Source organism: Vombatus ursinus, unplaced genomic scaffold (assembly GCF_900497805.2).
Source record: "Vombatus ursinus unplaced genomic scaffold, bare-nosed wombat genome assembly UNPS02014884.1, whole genome shotgun sequence".
NCBI lineage: Eukaryota > Metazoa > Chordata > Mammalia > Diprotodontia > Vombatidae > Vombatus > Vombatus ursinus.
In genome coordinates this window covers 1,123,748-1,141,644 of record NW_020954662.1, presented here as the reverse complement: position 1 = coordinate 1,141,644, position 17,897 = coordinate 1,123,748, and the positions used below count along the sequence as shown (strand labels likewise).

At 51.2% G+C, this 17,897-nt stretch overlaps 1 protein-coding gene across 1 annotated transcript in view; it reads right to left on the bottom strand.

The window, feature by feature from the left end:
* Window positions 1-17,897, bottom strand: part of ALDH4A1 (aldehyde dehydrogenase 4 family member A1) — a 36,289-nt gene that overhangs the window by 3,926 nt on the left and 14,466 nt on the right. The window contains exons 3-12 of the mRNA XM_027842798.1: window positions 16,800-16,892; window positions 11,445-11,492; window positions 10,944-11,099; window positions 7,332-7,481; window positions 7,174-7,248; window positions 5,683-5,870; window positions 3,551-3,624; window positions 2,635-2,831; window positions 1,859-1,906; window positions 804-956 (exon numbers count right to left, since the gene is read on the bottom strand). Of these exons, the coding sequence (XP_027698599.1) occupies window positions 804-956; window positions 1,859-1,906; window positions 2,635-2,831; window positions 3,551-3,624; window positions 5,683-5,870; window positions 7,174-7,248; window positions 7,332-7,481; window positions 10,944-11,099; window positions 11,445-11,492; window positions 16,800-16,892 (1,182 nt within the window). The remainder of the gene's footprint in view (window positions 1-803; window positions 957-1,858; window positions 1,907-2,634; window positions 2,832-3,550; window positions 3,625-5,682; window positions 5,871-7,173; window positions 7,249-7,331; window positions 7,482-10,943; window positions 11,100-11,444; window positions 11,493-16,799; window positions 16,893-17,897) is intronic.

Sequence of the window (17,897 nt, the reverse complement as noted above, 5' to 3'; positions counted from 1 at the left end):
GGGTTCTCAGGGCCCTCCCAGCTCTGACATCCTGGGTTCTCAGGGCCTTCTCAGCTCTGACACTATGTTCCAGCACTGGCATTTTTTGATTCTGGGAGTCCTGACTCCCAACTAGACTGCAGTGCCTAGGCAGACATATTGGACAAAAATTGCTCTTTCCCCATTCTCCTCCCTCCTGGCCCCCACCTGAGAGGCAGTGAAGTCCTGAGAAATGACCACAGAATGCAGACTCAGAGGAGCCAAAGAGCTAGGTACTCCCTCTGGGCCTATAGGCAGGTTACTCTGGTGCAGCAGAGACAGTGACGAACATGAATTGTGGCTTCCCAGTGCTGCGGCCCGGCATCATCTGAGTCACTGAACTCCTCTGGGTCCATCTCCCCACTTGTAAAATGGGGGTGTTGGCCCAGATACCCCCTAAGTTTCCTCCTATCCTGTTAAAACCAGTCTCAGATGCTTCTCTGAGTGGCCTCACTGGTAATGAAAGGGTTGGCTGTGGAATTATGATGACCAATCTGGCCCATGAGAAGAGCTGAGAACAAGCACCTTGCCCCCTTCAGCGCAGAGTCTCCAGCATCAGCTACCGACTGCTTGGTTGTCTGACTTCACTGACCTACCAAGTAGGATGTAAAAATGAAAAAAAATGCAGGGGTAGGACTAGACACTCTGAGGCCCCTTTCAGTTCTAAATCCTGACTCTCTGACCTCTTGAGGCCTCAGTTTCCCCACAATGTGCCGGCCTTGGGCCTGAGCTGCTGCCACCTGTCCACCCCGGGCATCCCTAGGCCCATGCCCATCCCCACCCACCTCCTTCAAGATGGGGTCTTGCGGGTCCTTGCTCTCCACAATGCAGGGCTGGACAAAGTAGCCCACGGAGTCATCACACTGACCCCCGGCCAGGATGCTGAGGTTGGGTGAGGACCGGATGTGCTCCAGCCACTTCTTAATGCGCCCAAAAGCCTGGGAAGACACGAAAGGTCAGAGACCACGGGGCTGGGAGGCTGCCCTCCCAGGGCCTACTGGGGAGGTCAGACCAGATGACACTCCATACCCTCTGGGCCCAGCTGTAGTGTCAGGGGAGAGGCTCTTTGAGACCCTAAGCTCTTCACCATGCTGGTCAAAATCAAGACTCCCTCCCCCACCCCCGGGAGAGAGTAGCACAAGATTGCCGTCTGGCCGCCGGAGGCAAGCATGCAATAGTGCTTGTGTACCAGGTGGGTGACTAGCAATTCTGGAGGCTGGGCATCTGAAGGATGTTTCTAGTCTGTCTTTTTCTACATTGAGAAGTGAGGTGAGGCCTAACCATGCATTAGGTCTGCCTCTTCACCCTTCCTTCTGCCCTGGGCACCCAGACCTCACTCAAGGCTGTCCAGAGGAAAGAATGACCTGTCTCCTCTTACACCGGAGGTCCCACACAACAACCCTTCCAGGGCCCTGCCTATCCACTTGGCTGCCACTGAGCCATCCAGACTCTTCAGACCCCAGCAACTGCCTGCCACACCTGGGGCCCCTCAGCTCTAGTCAGTGATCAGCCCTGAAGCTGGGCTCTTGAACATGTACTATTTCTTCCAGTGAAGAATGTGAGCTCCTCCAGGGCAGGGCTGCTTCCTGTTTTCTATCTGTACTCTCAGCCCCACACAGTTGTCCATTCAAGGGGTGTCCTAGAACCCCTTGAGATTAAGGATTGCCTGAGGACAGGGGCCATCTCCCTTATCAGACTGGAAGCTGCCGCAGGAGAAGAACGAGTCTGCGCTCCACCCTCCAAAGCCAGGGATAGGAAGGCAAGGACTCATCTCCACAAAGCCCCGACCACCCATGGTCCCTGGTGCATCACGGCAGCCAGAGGAAACAAAGATTCTTACCTTGGCATCAATGACAGCAGAGAAGAATGTTCCAAAATCCTCCACAGGCTAGAGGGGGGCCAAGGGAAAGTAGAGGAAACAAGGCCAAGTCACCGGTGGGCCTGAGGTCAAGAGAAGCTCTTCCAGCCTCAGCCCAGCCTAGCATCCTGGCCCACAGTACTTGGGAAATGGGGAAACTTCCCACGGGCACCTTAGGGAAAAACAGCCCCAGGTAATGAGCAGACAAAAAACTGGCCTGGGCCTAGGGGAAAGGCTAGCATTTCTCCTGCCCTTCTCAAGTCAGGAGCCTCAGTTTTGTTTTATGAAAAAACAGGGCTAAACTCATTGTATTTCCTCCCTCAGGTTGTGGTAAGTAAAGCAAAGCCCAGCATTTCAAAGAGCTACGCCTTCTGTGGTGTGCCTGGTCCCTCCACAGAGCTAGGCTACAACACTGCTGGTCATCAGGGCACGGTCTCTGAAGGATGCTGTGGCCACTGGGCCTGGAGATGAGGCCAAGAGAACCAGCTGAGCTGGGCCCTGGAAAACAGGAACGCAACTCAAGCCTAGGCCTGCCCTCCAAGCCTGGTGCTCCCTGAGAGCACCTAATCCTAAGCATGGGCTTGGAGCTGGTGGGGACCGCACAGGCCAACCGGCTCATTTTCTAAATAAGGAAACGGAGCCACTGAGGTACAGAGGAGACCGGCACGAGGTGACCCTGGGAAGAAGGGGCGGAACCAGGGTCTGAACACCATCCCCAGTCCGGACGCCAGGAGCCCAGGGACGCAAGGGCCGCTCACATCTCCCACTCGGATCTGGCTGTGCTCCTGCAGAAGCTGCTCTTTGATCGTGGGCCACAGCGAGTTGGGGACATAGAGGCGCGAGCAGGCCGAACACTTCTGGCCACCATACTCAAAGGCGGAGCGCAACGTCCCGCTCACCACGCTGGCCACATCCGCCGAGCTGTGGACAAAATGGAAGTTCTTCCCACCGCACTCTGAGGAAGGAGAAGGAAGAAAAGATGAGGGGAGGGTCCAGGGGATCCCGAGGAAGGGGGCCAGCCACTGCAGTGGGATCTCAAAGTCCTGCGAGGGATGAGAAGGTTAAGGAAGGACCAGAGGATGTCAGGGTCAGAAGGGACCTCAGAATGGGCAGGACCAAGCCCAGCCCCTTCATTTCACAGGTGAGAAAGCTGAGGGCCCACACAGTGAATGGAAAAGCTGGAATCTGAATCGGGGTTAGACTCCAAATCCACTACATCACATGGCCTCCAGGCGCTGGATCTGTGAAATTCTCTCTTCAGTGCTGGTCACAGATACAGGTACATGCAACAGGGCTTCTCTAATGGGTAGGGTCTCAAAGCCAGAAGAGACCTCAGAGAACAGAGACTGTCAGAGCAAAAAGGGTACACACGGACAGACGGGAGTCAGGAAGACCTGCCACTTATCAGCTGTGCCACCCTGGGCAAGTCACTTCTCCTCTGGGCTTTAATTTCCTCAGCTATGAAATGAAGATATGACAACCTACGGTCCCCAGCATCTATGGGTTATGTGGAAAGCACTTTGTAAAGCTTGCAGTGTTAAAGAAATGTGCACAGCCATCATCACTTGAGAAGAGATGAAAGAGACCTTAAATCAGAGAATGTGAGAGCTGGGAGGGCCCTTAGAACACAGGATGGCCAAGCTGAGAGGGATTCCAAGCTGGGGGCAGCCTTACCTCCTGCCAAACGTGGGAAGGTGTGATAACGATCCAAGTTGTCTGCCGCTTGCTTCCATAGGTGTTTAAAGGTCCTGAAACAGACACATGTGGGCATGAAGGGAAGGTGAGGAAAGGAGGACCCTGCCACTTTGGGGTTAAACTAGCAGTTAGTTATCTCAGCTGACCTGGCCCCTTGCTAATGATAGCTGCAGAGACTCCTCAAAGAGGAAGGCTCAGGGCCCCACCTTGGGAAGAAGTCAGAGTTTAGATGAAAGGGGATTGAGCAGCATGGGCCTCCAGGGACCTGGAGCAGAGTCCTCGGGCTCCAGCGCTCCATCCACAAGGTCTCCAGCTCCTCCTCCCCGGGGCCTGCAGTGTGACCAACCCTAGCGGCACCAAACAATAAAAATGCTAATCGCCTCCTCACAGGCGACACAGTGCCTAATACTAATTTATGGCTTTCCTAGCTTGGAGCCCCACACTCATCAAAGCATGGCAGAAGCCAGCCTTGCCCGCTCCCCTCTCTAATAGCCTGGGGCCTGTGGGGACAGAAGCTCTGCTCAGCGGGAGGCAGGGACTTCTGGAAAACAACCCTCTTCAGCAATTCTGCCTGAGGGAGCTCAGCACATCCTCCCCGGGGAGGACCAGCAGGTATGGGGTGCACCAGGGACCAGAAGGTTTCAGAAGCAGAGCCCCAGAATGTCAATACAAGGGAGTCTTAGAACAAACAATGTCCAAACCAGGAAGGATGTGAGAACATGGGATGCCAGAACAGACAAAGTCAGAGCTGGGAGGGTCTTGAAGATATTTCATCTGAGCCTCTCACTCACAGACAAGTCAGCTGAGGCTCAGAGGACCCGGCTTGCCCACGGCCACACAGCCATTTCTGGGCACAGGCTATGCTGCCTAAAAAGGGGCAGGGCCTTAACAGGAGAGTAGGAAAAGGGGAAGCTAAGTGGCAGAGTGGGTAGAGCACTGGGCTTGGGGTCAGGAAGATCCGAGTTCAAATGCAGCCTCAGAAACTTCTTAGCTGTGTGACCTTGGGCAAGTCACTTAACCTCTGTTTGCCCTGGAGAAGAAAATGGCAAGCCACTCTAGTATCTTTGCTAAGCAAACCCCATGGACAGAGGTCCACAGGGTCATGAAGAGTTGGAGATGACTGAAACAACTGAACAACAACAAGGAAAAGCAACAATGAGGAGTCGGGGGCCCCAGGATTAGCCCTGAACTGGAGTGTACTTGCCATGGGGCTCTAAGAGGTTCGGCTCTGAGCCTTGGTTTCTTCATTTGCAAAATGGGGGATAACAATTATGCTCCCTCTCTCCCAAGGAAGAAACTTGAAAGGCCAGAGAGAGGAGAGCTCCTCTCCAAACAAGGTAAGAGCCATGGGCAAACTTCCCAGCACTGTCGATACTGGCTGCTCTCCTCTGCTGCAGGGCGACGCCCCTGGTGCTCCCTGGGGTCCCAGCATCCCGGAGGGGAGTGCGTCCCAAGCAAGCAGAGCCCCACGTGATTCTGGGGCAAAGGTGTTCTGGGAATGGAGAGGGCTGGGAAACAGATTTGGGCTGAACCAAAGGGAGAAAGCCCTAATAATTACAGCTGGCCTCAGGCAGAAGGGGGGCCCTTTCCTGATCAAAGGAAGTGCATAAGCCCAGATCCTAGAGTCCGACCCCTCCTTGAACAGGAGCCCAGACGACTGGTCATCCCACCTCTGTTGGCATACCCCCATTGACAGGGAGCTCACTGTCTCACTTTTAGAAAGCTCTAACTCAGGCGTTTATCCTAAACCTGCCTCTCGTCAGCTCGGCCACATGGTGTCCAGTCCTGTCCTCTGGGGCTGAGCAGGACAAGTCTGATCCCCCCACCCCAAGAAGAAGTCTCTAATTTAGACCAAATGCCCCAATGCCTGCTACTGTCCCTCGTTTGGGGCGCTCTGACCGCCCTGCTCTGGACACTCTGCAACGGCCAACGCTGCTCCTGTGGCACTGAGACCCGGACGCAGCCTGGCCAGGGCAGAGGACCACGGACCGTTACCCCTCCCCCCAACTTCCAGGTCCGATCTCTCAGATTTCACTGGTTGGCCACACTTGGAAGGCTGCCCCCAGGCCCACTCCTCCCAGGCTGCACGTCCCCAGACCCTCCAGACTTACGGCACACTGCCAGTGAAATTGAGCCCACAGAAGTGCTCCGAGCTGGTGATCGTGTCTCCAAAGACGGGCCCGTCGGCAGGGACAAACTGGATGATGTTTGGGGGGAGACCGGCCTCTCGGAGGACTTTGTACACAGTGTAGCTGGCCAGAATAGCTGTGTCACTGGGCTTCCACATCACTACATTGCCCTGGGACAGGAGGGAGCATGTAGGAGGCTGGGCATCTACGCCTTCCCCATTCCTATACATATGCCAGGTAGGCGATGCCACGCTGGACAGAGCACTGGGCCTACAGTCAGGAAGACCCGAGTTCAAATCCAGCCTCAAATACCTACTAGCGGTGTGACCCTTAAACTGTTGCCTGCCTCAGTTTCCTCATCTGTAAAATGGGGATAATAACAGCCCCTACCTCCCGGGATTGGGGTAAGGATCAAATGAGATAATGCTTGTAAAGTGCTCAGCCCAGAGCCCAGCACACAGTAGGTGCTATATAAACATTAGCTATTGTTGGTGCTGTTGTGATGACGCTGCTGCTGCTACCACACTTCCCAGAATGTGCAGACATGCACCTTCACTCTCCTTTCCTGCCTTCACACATTCGTTCACGAGGTCCTTTGACCCTCGGCCCCTCACGCCCAAGGACCTCACTCTGGGTCTTCTGCAGGAAGCACACACACTTCTGGTGAATGCCCATAACCTCTCAGGGACTCAGTTTCTTCCTCTGTAAAATGAGGGGACTGGCCTGAGTGACCTCTAAGGTCCCTTCCAGCTTCCTTGAAATCCCTTCCTATCCATCTGATGCTTGCTTCCCTCTGTACATGGCTCCTCGAGGACAAGGGCCATTTATACAGAGCCTAACACGGCACGCAATAGATTGGTGCTGAATGACTGATTCTAATCACCATAACAAACTCCAGCGAATCTTGGACTAACCCAGCTCTCGTGGACTTTGTCTCCATCTGGGGCTAGGGAAGGAATGAGCATTGACACGGCACCTACCAGGTACTAGGCACGGTGATAGGCGCTTTACAGAAATCTCATCATCACAACAACCCTCTGAGGTGGGTGCTGTTATTATCTCCATTTTACCAAGCAGGCAGGGTTAAGTGACTTGCCACGGGTCACACAGCTAACAGATGTCTGAAGCTGGAAGTGAACTCAGGCCTTCTTGACTCCAGGCCTAGTGCTCTGTGCACCGTGCCACCTAGCTGCCCCAAGCCCAGGAGCCTCACTATTTCCATGTGGTCTCCCCGACCGGACTGGGAGCTGCCGAAGGGCAGGGTTTGGCCTCTGCCTTTGTGTCCCTAGCTCTTAGCTTGCTGAAAACAATTAAAGCTGACTGTCGTGAGATGACATTGACTAAGCCTGGTCTCAAACAAGGATGCAAGGAAGCACCTCCGCGCCCCCTCCCTGCCGGCTCGGGCCCTTTTCCGCAGAGGCGACGGGAGCACAGAGACCCCACCCTCCTGGCCCTGACCCAGCCCGTACTCACCATCAAGGCCGGAGCCCCGGCCAGGTTGCCTCCGATTGCTGTGAAGTTAAAGGGAGAGATGGCGGCCACGAAGCCCTGTGGAAGAGGGGGTGGGGAGGTCAAGGCCCAGCAGGGCAAGCGTGGGGAGCCCCCTCCCGGCTCATCACCCCCCAAGCTACCTCCAGGCCTCGGTAGACCACTGTGTTGGTGCTGGGAGGGACGCTGATGAGCTGCTCGCCCTCCAGCTCCATGGCAAACTTGGCGTTGAATCTGAAGAAGTCAATCAGCTCGGCGGCAGCGTCGATCTCGGCCTGCATCACGGTTTTGCCCTAGAAGGAACAATAACAATACAAGGTGACAAATACTTACTAAATGCACACTGTATGTATAACAATATGCTCAGCACTGAGTGCGTTATTCAATTCAGACGGCAGTTCTGCCCAAATGGAACTTCAGAGTCTAGACATGAGCGGGCAGAATTTATTACTATCATTAGCTGACACACAATACTCCAAGTGCCAGAGAGAGAAGAACCCTCATTTTAAGCAGTATTGTATCATACTACTTATATTAAGGAGCAGTACCCTCCTGGTGCGGCGGGGAAGGACAACATGATCTCCATTTTACAGATGAGAAAAGCAAGGCCCGCAGCAGAGGAGTGGCCTGCCTGAGGTCACCCAGGGCTCACACCTCCATCACCCGGTTCACCCTCCACAGGCCCAGCTAGCAAACAGCAGAGTCAGGAGTGCCGAGGCCCAGGAAACACAATGAATGGCTAAACGTGGACATGATCTAAGAGATGAAGGATGGGAGAAGAGCCTGGGGCCTGGGGCACTGCATAATAGGCCATGCTTCTCTGAGGTTGGTCAGTTTGGCTGAATGACGTCGGAAGGGTGGCTGGGGTGCCATGGAACACATTAAGAAATGTGGGTGATACAAAACTATGCAAGATCAGTCTTTTTGTTTTGTTTTCAAGAAAACCAGCCGATGTTGAGGCTGAGCCCACAAACTGGGGCCACCAGTTAAACCACAAGTAGGGAAATGCTTAAGGCAGTAGCAAAGTAGACAGTCCACGAAAAAGATTTCTACTAGCCTTGGGGCTGAAAAATAATCATCCGAAGAGGAGGGAACAAGCATTTATAAGGAACCTACTATCTGTTAGGTAGTATACTATGTATATGACAAATATTATGTTATTTGATCCTCACAACAAACCTAGGACGGAAGAATTATTATTATCCCCATTTTACAATTGAGGAAACTGAAGCAGGAGAAGCTAAATGACCTGACAAGGGTCACTCAACTAGTAAGAGTCAGATGCTGGATTTGAACTCAGGTCTTTCTGATTCCAGGCCCAGCCCTCTACCCACTGTGCCTAGCTGCCTGAATGGAGTGAGTATTCAGGGAGGACCAGCTCTTCTGGTGTGACAGCCACCAAGCCCTTTTCAGGGCTCCTCATTCACCTTTGGTGTCCTCCAAGAAGGTGGAGCATGAGCAGTAAACCCCAGTGAACAATCTCTGTAGATGGGCTAAACCAGGTTGAGGGTAAATGAGGGGATGTCTGCCCAAGCATGTGGAGACCTCCCCCAGCAGAATGGGAGATGAGAACAGTTTGTTCCACCAACCATGAAGGGACTGAAGCAGGTGTGCAGGGCTTGGTCAGGCACCAAAGAAGCTTCTGGGGCCATCACCAGCCGCTTAACTTTTGTCCTGCCACTAGACTTCAATGACTTAGGAAAAGAGACTGAGGCTGAGGACTTTGTACAGCTCTGCCTCACTTAAAGCCAATCCACCTGTGATGTCACTAGTTCCCCATAGCCCCACAGCTGCCGAAATCAACCTCATGGGGAAAATTCAGTCACGCCCCAACAAGAGGTTCTGACAGCTCTCAGCAAGGGATGGAGGGGACGCCAGGCTCTGGGAGGCTGGACCAGTGGGGTCTAAGTCCTGACAGGTCCTCCAATGCTGGAAAGCCCTTGGCTAAGGACCCAGTGACAGGCTAGGTCCATGTCACCTGAGGACTGGCCTGGCTGGACGTGGGAAGGCTCTTCACCAAAAAGCTGGCCGCCTGGCTAGGACGTGTTTGGCCACAGTGCCTCACAAACAAGCATCTCCTGAGGCACAGAGGGCCTGGGATATGGAGTGGAACAAGGTCTGGGGCAATGGGCTTCGTTCTAGACACTACATTTTAGGAAGGACATCAAGAAGACAGAAGGCACCTAGACAACAGGCTGTGTCGTAGGAGAATCTCCCCAATCACTCCTGGCTCTGAGGCCCACAGTCAACGGAAGGAACCAGGGGTGTTCAACCTGGAGAAGAGAAGCTGGGGTTGGGAGGCTGGGGACTGTCCTGTCTTCAGGTTATCTGAAGAAGGTTGAGTCTGGCTCTGCTTGGCCCCAAAGGGCAGAATCGGGCAAACCTTCACTTTTCTAAGGAGAAAATCTCTACAAGTTAGAGCTGCCCCGAAGGAGCCTCCGTGGCACACTTCACTAGATGGCCATGGGCTGGAGGTCCTAGAGGGGAGAGTCCCACTGCATGCACAGGTAGGCCCCTTATAGCTGTGACACGAGGATCTTCCCTTTCAGGGGGCTCCCTCTCAATAAGTACTGAAGAATCAATCAATCAACAAGCATTTTATTAAGCACCTCCTACATGTCCCACATGGTGCGAGGAGTTGGGGAGACACGTGTAATGGCTCAGAACCAGGTCTAAACCTCCTGCTGCCCAGAGGCTCAAGCTCCACAACCCCGGGCAGAGGGCCTTGTGACACCACACAGGTGTGAGGAGGCGAAGCCTCGAGGGCTGGTCACAGGTACGTGCCCCATTGAGGCAATGAGAAAGGAGGTGGAGCCCACAGGTATGTCACACTGTCCGCGCTCTCAGATGTGGTCATGTGTCATTGGCTTTACTGAACCGCTCTGTCCCTTTCTCTTTAAATCTTTGCCACAGAATTGGAAATTGAGAGGATGCCCATCAGTTGGGGAATGGCTGAACAAGTGTGGTATATGAATGTAATGGAATACTACTGTGCTATAAGAAATGATGAGCAGGCTGACTTCAAAAAAACCTGGAAAGACTTACATGAACTGATGCTGAGTGAAGTGAGCAGAACCAGGAGAACATTGTACACAATAACAGCCACGTTGTGCAATGACTAATATTGATAGACTTAACCCTTCTCAGCAATACAAGGATCTAAGACATCTCCAAAGGCCTCATGATGGAAACATCAGGCCTTTGGAGATGTCTTAGATCCTTGTATCCAAAGAAAGAACTATGGAGTTTGAATGAAGATCAAAGCATACTATTTGCTATTTTTTTTCTCTTCTGTTGAGTTTTGTTTCCTCTTTCTGGTGGTTCCTCCTATTGGTTCTAATTCTTACTTACAACATCACTAACGTGAAAATATGTTTAATAGGAATGTAAATGTATAGCCTATATCACATTGTGCGCCGTCTTGGTCTTGGGGAGGGAGGGGGAGAAAAATTTAAAACTCAAAAGCTTATGGAAGTGATTGTTGATAAATCAAAATAAATTAATAAAAATAAAAACAAAATAAATAAATAAATCTTTGCCACAAGGGATGGCTCACTAGACAGAGGAGGGGAGAGGGACATGTTCAGAAATGAAAGTTAGGTAAAAAGTAAAAGAAACCAATAGAAATCTTAAAAGAGGAGGAAAAAGTATTTTCTCTCTTTCCCTGAGCCAGAGTTACCTCTCATCCTTGTGGCCTAGGATCAGAGGGCACATGCAACACCCACAACACTCCACAGCCCATCCCCATTTCTCACCTGTCCAAACATGGTTTTGGCGAGGATCTCTGCCCTTCGGGGGCCACTCAGCATGTCTGCAGCTTTCAAAAAGATCTGAGCCCGATCTGAAATGGGCCTCAGGTCCCACTCCTTCCGGGCAGCCAGGGCAGCCTCAATAGCTTTGTTGAGTAGGGCCTGGAAAATGCAAAGGAGATGAGGTGACACTACCTCCTGGGTCTGAGGGCAAGAGTCCTGATGCCCTCCCCCAGAACCAAAAGCCCTTTGGGGATACAGTTAAGAGTAGTGAGGAGGGCTCCCATCTCAAGTGAGGCAGCATCCCCCCCACACACAGACACCACTGGGGCTACCTTCCATCCTCAGGGATCCCACAGTTTGAGGAAGCAGAAAGGGTGGTCCTTACTCCAGCTCCAACACCACCCCCCACCCCAGAGTAAACACCAAAAATTTTCAGAACTTGGGAGGAGGGAGTAAGGGAGAAAGAACAAAAGAAAAGGGAAAGAATCATGGGGAGGTACCCACCTTGTCAGCATAGCAGTATTTGGCCACCTTATGCCCATGGTTAAATGGCTGGAGAGAGAGAACATGCCGAGTCACTGACAACTCTCTGGGTCACCACCTTTCAGAGTATTTCACTTATTTAATCCCACTATCTTCACCCCACCCTCACCAATGTTCCCCACCCTTCCTGATAGCTTTCCTAACTTCATTTGGAGGCAACGGCTGACACTGGAAGGGAAAGACCCCAGACAGACATCCCCCAGGCACAGACAAATTAGGTTTAGTGACAGAGCCACAGAATGTGGAGCTGGAGGGACCCTTTGGGCTCATTTCATCCTGAAGTCACCCTTCTCCTACACCCAGCTTTAACTGACAGGGAGAGGTTGACTGAGGAGGGCTTGCTCAAGATGACAAAGACTGCAAAGCTTTCAGTTCCTTCTCCCTCCCCCTCCTCGTCCTCATCCTCCCACCTCACCTGCCACCCTGTCAGGCCTCCCTTTTTCTCTGACCTCCATCAGACTCAATCCTTTACCTCCCCTGGCCCCTGCAGAGCAGGATGGTACAAAATTCCTCCCCGTCCTCCTCCCCAGTCCCCCATTCACGAGGACCTCCCTAGGATCTCACTCACTTTACCTGAGGGTCACCCCCCCGCCAAACCCACGTGTTTACATGTGCAAACAATCCAGAAACCAAGAGATTCTGGGAGAAAAATAAAGAGCTTCTAGCACCAGGAGGGAAGGCTGACAAGCCACAGGACCCTAAGATTGGTCTGTACCAACTCTGTGGCTCTGAATGTCCACTGTCTGCTGACACCTCAACACTCTGTGCACACTTCTGTGTAAAGCATTACTGCTGCGCAAGCATGTAATGTGAAGTGACATGATCCCTGCCCTCCGGGAGTTTACATTCTAACACATTTCCTGCAATGGGATTTTCTTTTCTATGTCATAAGAGCAAAGGATTGGAGGCTAGACGGTAACTCAGAGTTCAGCTAGTTTATCCCCCTTCATTCTACAGGTGAGGAAGCTGAGACGTGGATGGCTTACCCAAGGTCACAAAGCAGGAAATGGAAGAACTGGGATTCAAACTTAGGCCAGCTCTATTAAGACATATATTAAGCATGTGCACAGCCAGAGGCAATATGGCACAATGGACAGAGAGCTGTCCTGGAAGTCAGGAGGACAAAGTTCAAGTCCCCCTCTGACCCATTCTGGCTGTGTGACCCTGGGCACATCACTAAACCTCTCTGTCCCAGACAATCAAGCCTCCAAGACCAGGTGCAGAGTCAATGGCTGAGTGATGCTGTCAGAGGAAGAGTCCTCCACACTGGGAGGCCAGGCCCCCAAAACGTGTGACTCTGAATCTACCATGCTTCACCACTGCATGCTGGCACAACTCTCAAATCCCCACAATGCCCAGAAAGCAGTTAGTCAAGTAAAATGATAATAACAATTTACATTATAAGATTTGTATCGTAAGGTTTACAAAGGTCCTTCCTCATAACAACCCTGGGACATAGTGCAAGTATGACTGTCCCTACTTTACAGATAAAAACACTGAGGCACCAAAAGATTAAACAACTTAACCAAGGTCAGCACAGGTAGCAAGTGCACAACCCTGGACTCAAAGCCAGGCCTCCTGGACTCTCTGCTTTTCACTCCTCTTTATGTGGTGAAAGGACATCCAATACCCTTTGACCCAACAATAGCACTTCTAGGGCTGTATCCCAAAGAGATCATAAAAAAGGGAAAAGGATCCACTTGTACAAAAATATTCATAGCAGCTCTTTTTGTGGTGGCTAAGAACTGGAAATTGAGGGGATGCCCATCAATTGGGGAATGGCTGAACAAGTTGTGGTATATGAATGTAGTGGAATACTATCGTGCTATAAGAAATGATGAACAGGTTGACTTCAGAAAAACCTGGAAAGACTTGTATGGACTGATGCTGAGTGAAGTGAACAGAACCAAGAGAACATTGTAACAGACACATTATGCAATGATTAATATTGATAGACTTAGCCTTCTCAGCAATCCAAGGGTCTAAGACATCTCCAAAGGTCTCACGATGGAAAATGCTATCCACATCCAGAGAAAGAACTATGAAGTTTGAATGCAAATCAAAGCATACTATTTTCCCTCTTTTTTTTCTCTTCTGTTTTATTTTGTTTCTTCTTTCTTATGGTTCCTCCTATTGGCTCTAATTCTTTACAACATGACTAATGTGAAAATATGTTTAATAGGAATGTATATGTACAGCCTATATCAGATTACACACCAACTTGGGGAGGGAGGTGGAGAAAATTTAAAACTCAAAAGCTTATGGAAGTGAATGTTGAAAACTAAAAATAAATTAATAAAAAAAGAAAAATAAATAAAATCCAGATAAATTGTATTTACAACATACCCCCTTATCTGCCAATTTAGCAATCCTATTAAAAAAAATGAAATAAGTTTAACTGGGCATAATCTGTTCTTGATGAAGCCACGTTCTTTATAATCACTATTTCCCTTTCTAGATTAAAAAAAAAATAATAATGCAGATTAAGGGGTTTTTGTGTCTGTGTATATGTAGAGGTTTGTTTTTTTTAATATTTATTATTTAACATTTAAAAGATTTTTTTTGAGTTCCAAATTCTCTCTCCCTCTCACTATCCCCCCACCTACTGAGTAAGCAAGCAATATATCAATTATAGATGTGAAATCATGCAACATATTTCCATATTAGCCATATTGTGCAAAAACGCAAGAAAAATAAAGTAAGAAAATTATACTTCAAAAAAAAAGGGACATCCAGCAGCCCCAGGGAAAACAAACCCTGGATTCTCTCACCCTTTCCACCTGTTTCTGCTGCCCTCCTGCCCACATTGGGGGGAGGGAGGAAGAGGGAAGAGGAGGAGGGGAAGAAGGAAGGGGGAGGGAAAAGGGGTAGGGAAGAAGGAAGAGGAAAGAAGGAAATCAGAGGGGAAGGAGAAGGAAGGGAAGAGGAAGAGGAGAAGCCATCAAGTTCTAGAACCATTCATCCTGGGGAGGGGTGGCCCATCACCCCTTCTCCCTAACCTACACACACACATACACACACACATGCGCGCGCGCGCATGCCCTCAGGATCACCCATCTGGTGCCAGAAGAGGCCTTGGAGGGAAGCTCACCCATGAGCCCCCATGGGATTCATTCAGCAGCCTCTCGGGGCAGGGGACCTGCAGGTCTTCTCCCCTGAGCTTCTGTCCTCCATCACCGATGGCTGCTGGATACTCCCTGTAGAATCTCACTCTGACTAAAGTAGACCTCAACGTCTTTCCTTCCAGACGTCCCCACTTCTGTCAAAAGCAGAGTCATATGAGCCTTCCTTTCCAGTTCTGAGTATCTTGCTCTACTGCATTTGTCTCCTGTTTAAAGCGGACCTGACCTCCCTTCTATACTGTGATGAAGCAGATCAACTACGAGCATTTATTAGGCACCACTGTGTGCCAGGCCCCAGGCATCCAATGACAAAAGAGAAACAGATCTTGCCCTCGAGAAGCTGACATTCTAAAGGGGAGGCAGATAGAGAGGAGATGGAAAGGAACCTGAGAAAAGACCCGAGCAGCTGAGGGGCAGGGGGAAGGGAGAGACCTCTTACACAAGGCGATATCTGAGCTGAGTCTTAAAGGAAGCAGGGATTCCACGAGGGGAACATGGAAAGAGAGAATGTTCCAGGCCCGGGGAGGAGGGTGCAATCAGTGCAAAGACGCTGAGTTGGGAGATGGGGTGTCAAGGAGCAGCAGGGAGGCCGTGGCTGGACCCCAGAGTTTGTGAAGGGGAAGAAAGTGTCCGAAGCCTGGAAAGGTAAGGAGGGCGGAGCTAAGAGGGAACCACTAAGGCTGACTGAGCAGGAGAGGGCCACGTTCATGCCTACACTTCAGGAAAATCACTTCGGCAGCTGAGCACAGCGTGAGGCAGGGAGACCAGTGAGGATGCAGGGGAGACAAATGGGAGAGAGGGACGTGCTGAGGATGACACCCGGGCGTTAAACCCGGGAGGATGACTGGTGCTGCCCTTGACAGTAACAGGGAAACTCAGAAGGAAGAGTTTATGATAAACGGGATCTACGGGACGCCCAGGTCAGGACCCTGGACATTCACCAGGAGGAAGGCCCAGGCCAGAGGGCACAGGCAGCTCTCCAGGGGTCTGGCTAGTGAGGTTGGTGCTACTCCCCAAATCTGCCCAATTCCTGCCCACTGACATGCCTTAACTCAGCCCGTGCCCTGCGCCCATTGGGTCCTTCTCTCTCTCTCTTCGGGCCTGTTCAGTTCTTATCCATCCTTCAAAGCCCAGATTAACAGCCACCTGCTGTATTTTGGGGGGCGGGGGGTTGAGACTGAGTCTCCCTATCTCACCCTGGAAGTGCAGCAGCCACTTGGTGGCCCAACCTCACTGCTGATCGGCGCAAAAACTCTGCCAGACTGGGCTCCTCAGGCAGCCTGATCTTCCTTGCCCTACCACACTGGCGCTGGACCCTCAGGATGGACACCCGATTGCCTCAGAACTCCCAAGCGCAAACAGTTCCCCAGCCTCAGACTCCCAGCCAGCAGGCCGGGGCCACCCCTCCCCTGACCCAAGGCCGGCTTTCCCAGGAAGCTTTCTTGGATTTCCCCTTCACACTTCTACCTTCTTCCTTTTAAACCAACTACAGCAAACACTTCTGCACCTGTCTAACACATTTCTCCGGGAATACTGCTGCGCTGATGTCCCAGCCCCTGCCAACCAGGCTGGGAGTTCCAGGACAGCAAGAGCCTGGTCTGATCTAGACTGATTTCTGCCTCCAACAGTAAGCACACTGGGGAGATGCTCACAAGTAACTGCGGCTTATCAGAAGGTAAGCTCTTAAGAGGCAGAGACCTCACTCCCCTTTGTATTTGTCTTCAGAGGGCTCGGCACACAGTCAACACTCAAGGTTTTCTGCACTCCTTCACTGCTGATTGCTTACCTGGTAGGGGGGCATCCTTTCCAGGGATTCCCTGGAAGGACCCAGCGACTGGGGCCACCCTCCTCCACCCAGCCCAGGGCTTCTCTTTCACCCTATTTCTGAGGATCCCCAGAGTGTAACCCAACATCAAAGAGGACCTCAGAGTCTAGCTGAGCTAGGACTCAAAGCCAGGGCTTCCCACCACCCCACACTGACTGCCGTCAGGATAATGGCTCACTTTCTTAGAGCGATTCAAGACTAGCATCCTCTATCCCACCAAAAGTCACCAATCCCAGGCAAAGATCAAAGTGATGGCTCTCCAGAGACACAGAGTGACCCAAATCAGAGGGAGACCTCAGTGCCAACGCTCCAAAGGCAAGATAGCTCCAGCTACCATGCCAGGCCCGGCCCCTGCCCACAAGCACTCACCGACACCTGGTACCGCACATCTGAGGTCCATACTTCTTCATCCCCGATGACACATGGGATGGCTTCTGTCTTACCCTTCAGGTCCTTCAAGGCCTAGGGAGAGAAGCGTGAGTGTTACCAAATGAAACCTGGGGGCAGCTCGGTGGTGCAGTGGATGGAGCACCGGCCCTGGAGTCAGGAGGACCTGAGTTCAAATCCAGCCTCAGACCAAACATTTGACATTAGCTGTGTGACCCTGGGCAAGTCACTTAACCCCAACTGCCTAAAAAAAATTTTTTAAAATTAAAAAAAAAAAAAGTAAAACGAATGAAACCCGTCTCTTCCTAGGTTGGGTGCAAGGTCTCCCGACCCACTCCCAACAAATACAGAAAACTCCCAAATGCAGAATCTGACAGTGGGACCAAAAGCAGTTTTGGTCAGGGACCAACAAAGCTTACTGAGAAAGAGACAGTCGGGGACTGCACCACACAATTACAGAAGGTTAAACAGAATAATGGCAGGGGAAGGGCCCTTAGAATGCAGGGTATCAAGGCTAAATGGGCCCTTAGAACACAGAACATAGGTCAGAGTTGTAAGACACCTTAGACACCATCTATTTCAACCCTTTTCATTTTATAAATGAGGAAACTGAACCCAAGAGAAGGAAAATGATGAGCCCAAAGTCATCTGGAAAGCTAGTGGCTGGGTGAGGATCAGAACCATAGGCCCCCAAACCTTCCATCCAATGGGCCTAAGCAGGCCAGGGGTAAAGGATCAGAAGGGGCAATTCTGACCAAAGTCAGAATAGTTTAGGTAAGATAAGAGAAAAGAAAGTGAAGCAAGCTCCCAAAAACATTGGGTGGCCTAAACATGAAGAACTCAGGGGAGGACAGAGGAAGGTTTCACACGCTGAACTGGCAGGTACAATCAGTGTCACCGAAGGGAACACCTAAACTAAACGGATGAGAGCATAGATCCTACTCAAATCGAAGAAAGACCTTCTCACCAAAAAAAGTGGTTTATTCTTGCAAGAGGGAAAGTACAGATCCTGAGATCTGAGGGTAGGCTAGCAACCTCTGAACTTTGCCAGGATTAGGCCTATCCTACAGATGGTGAAGG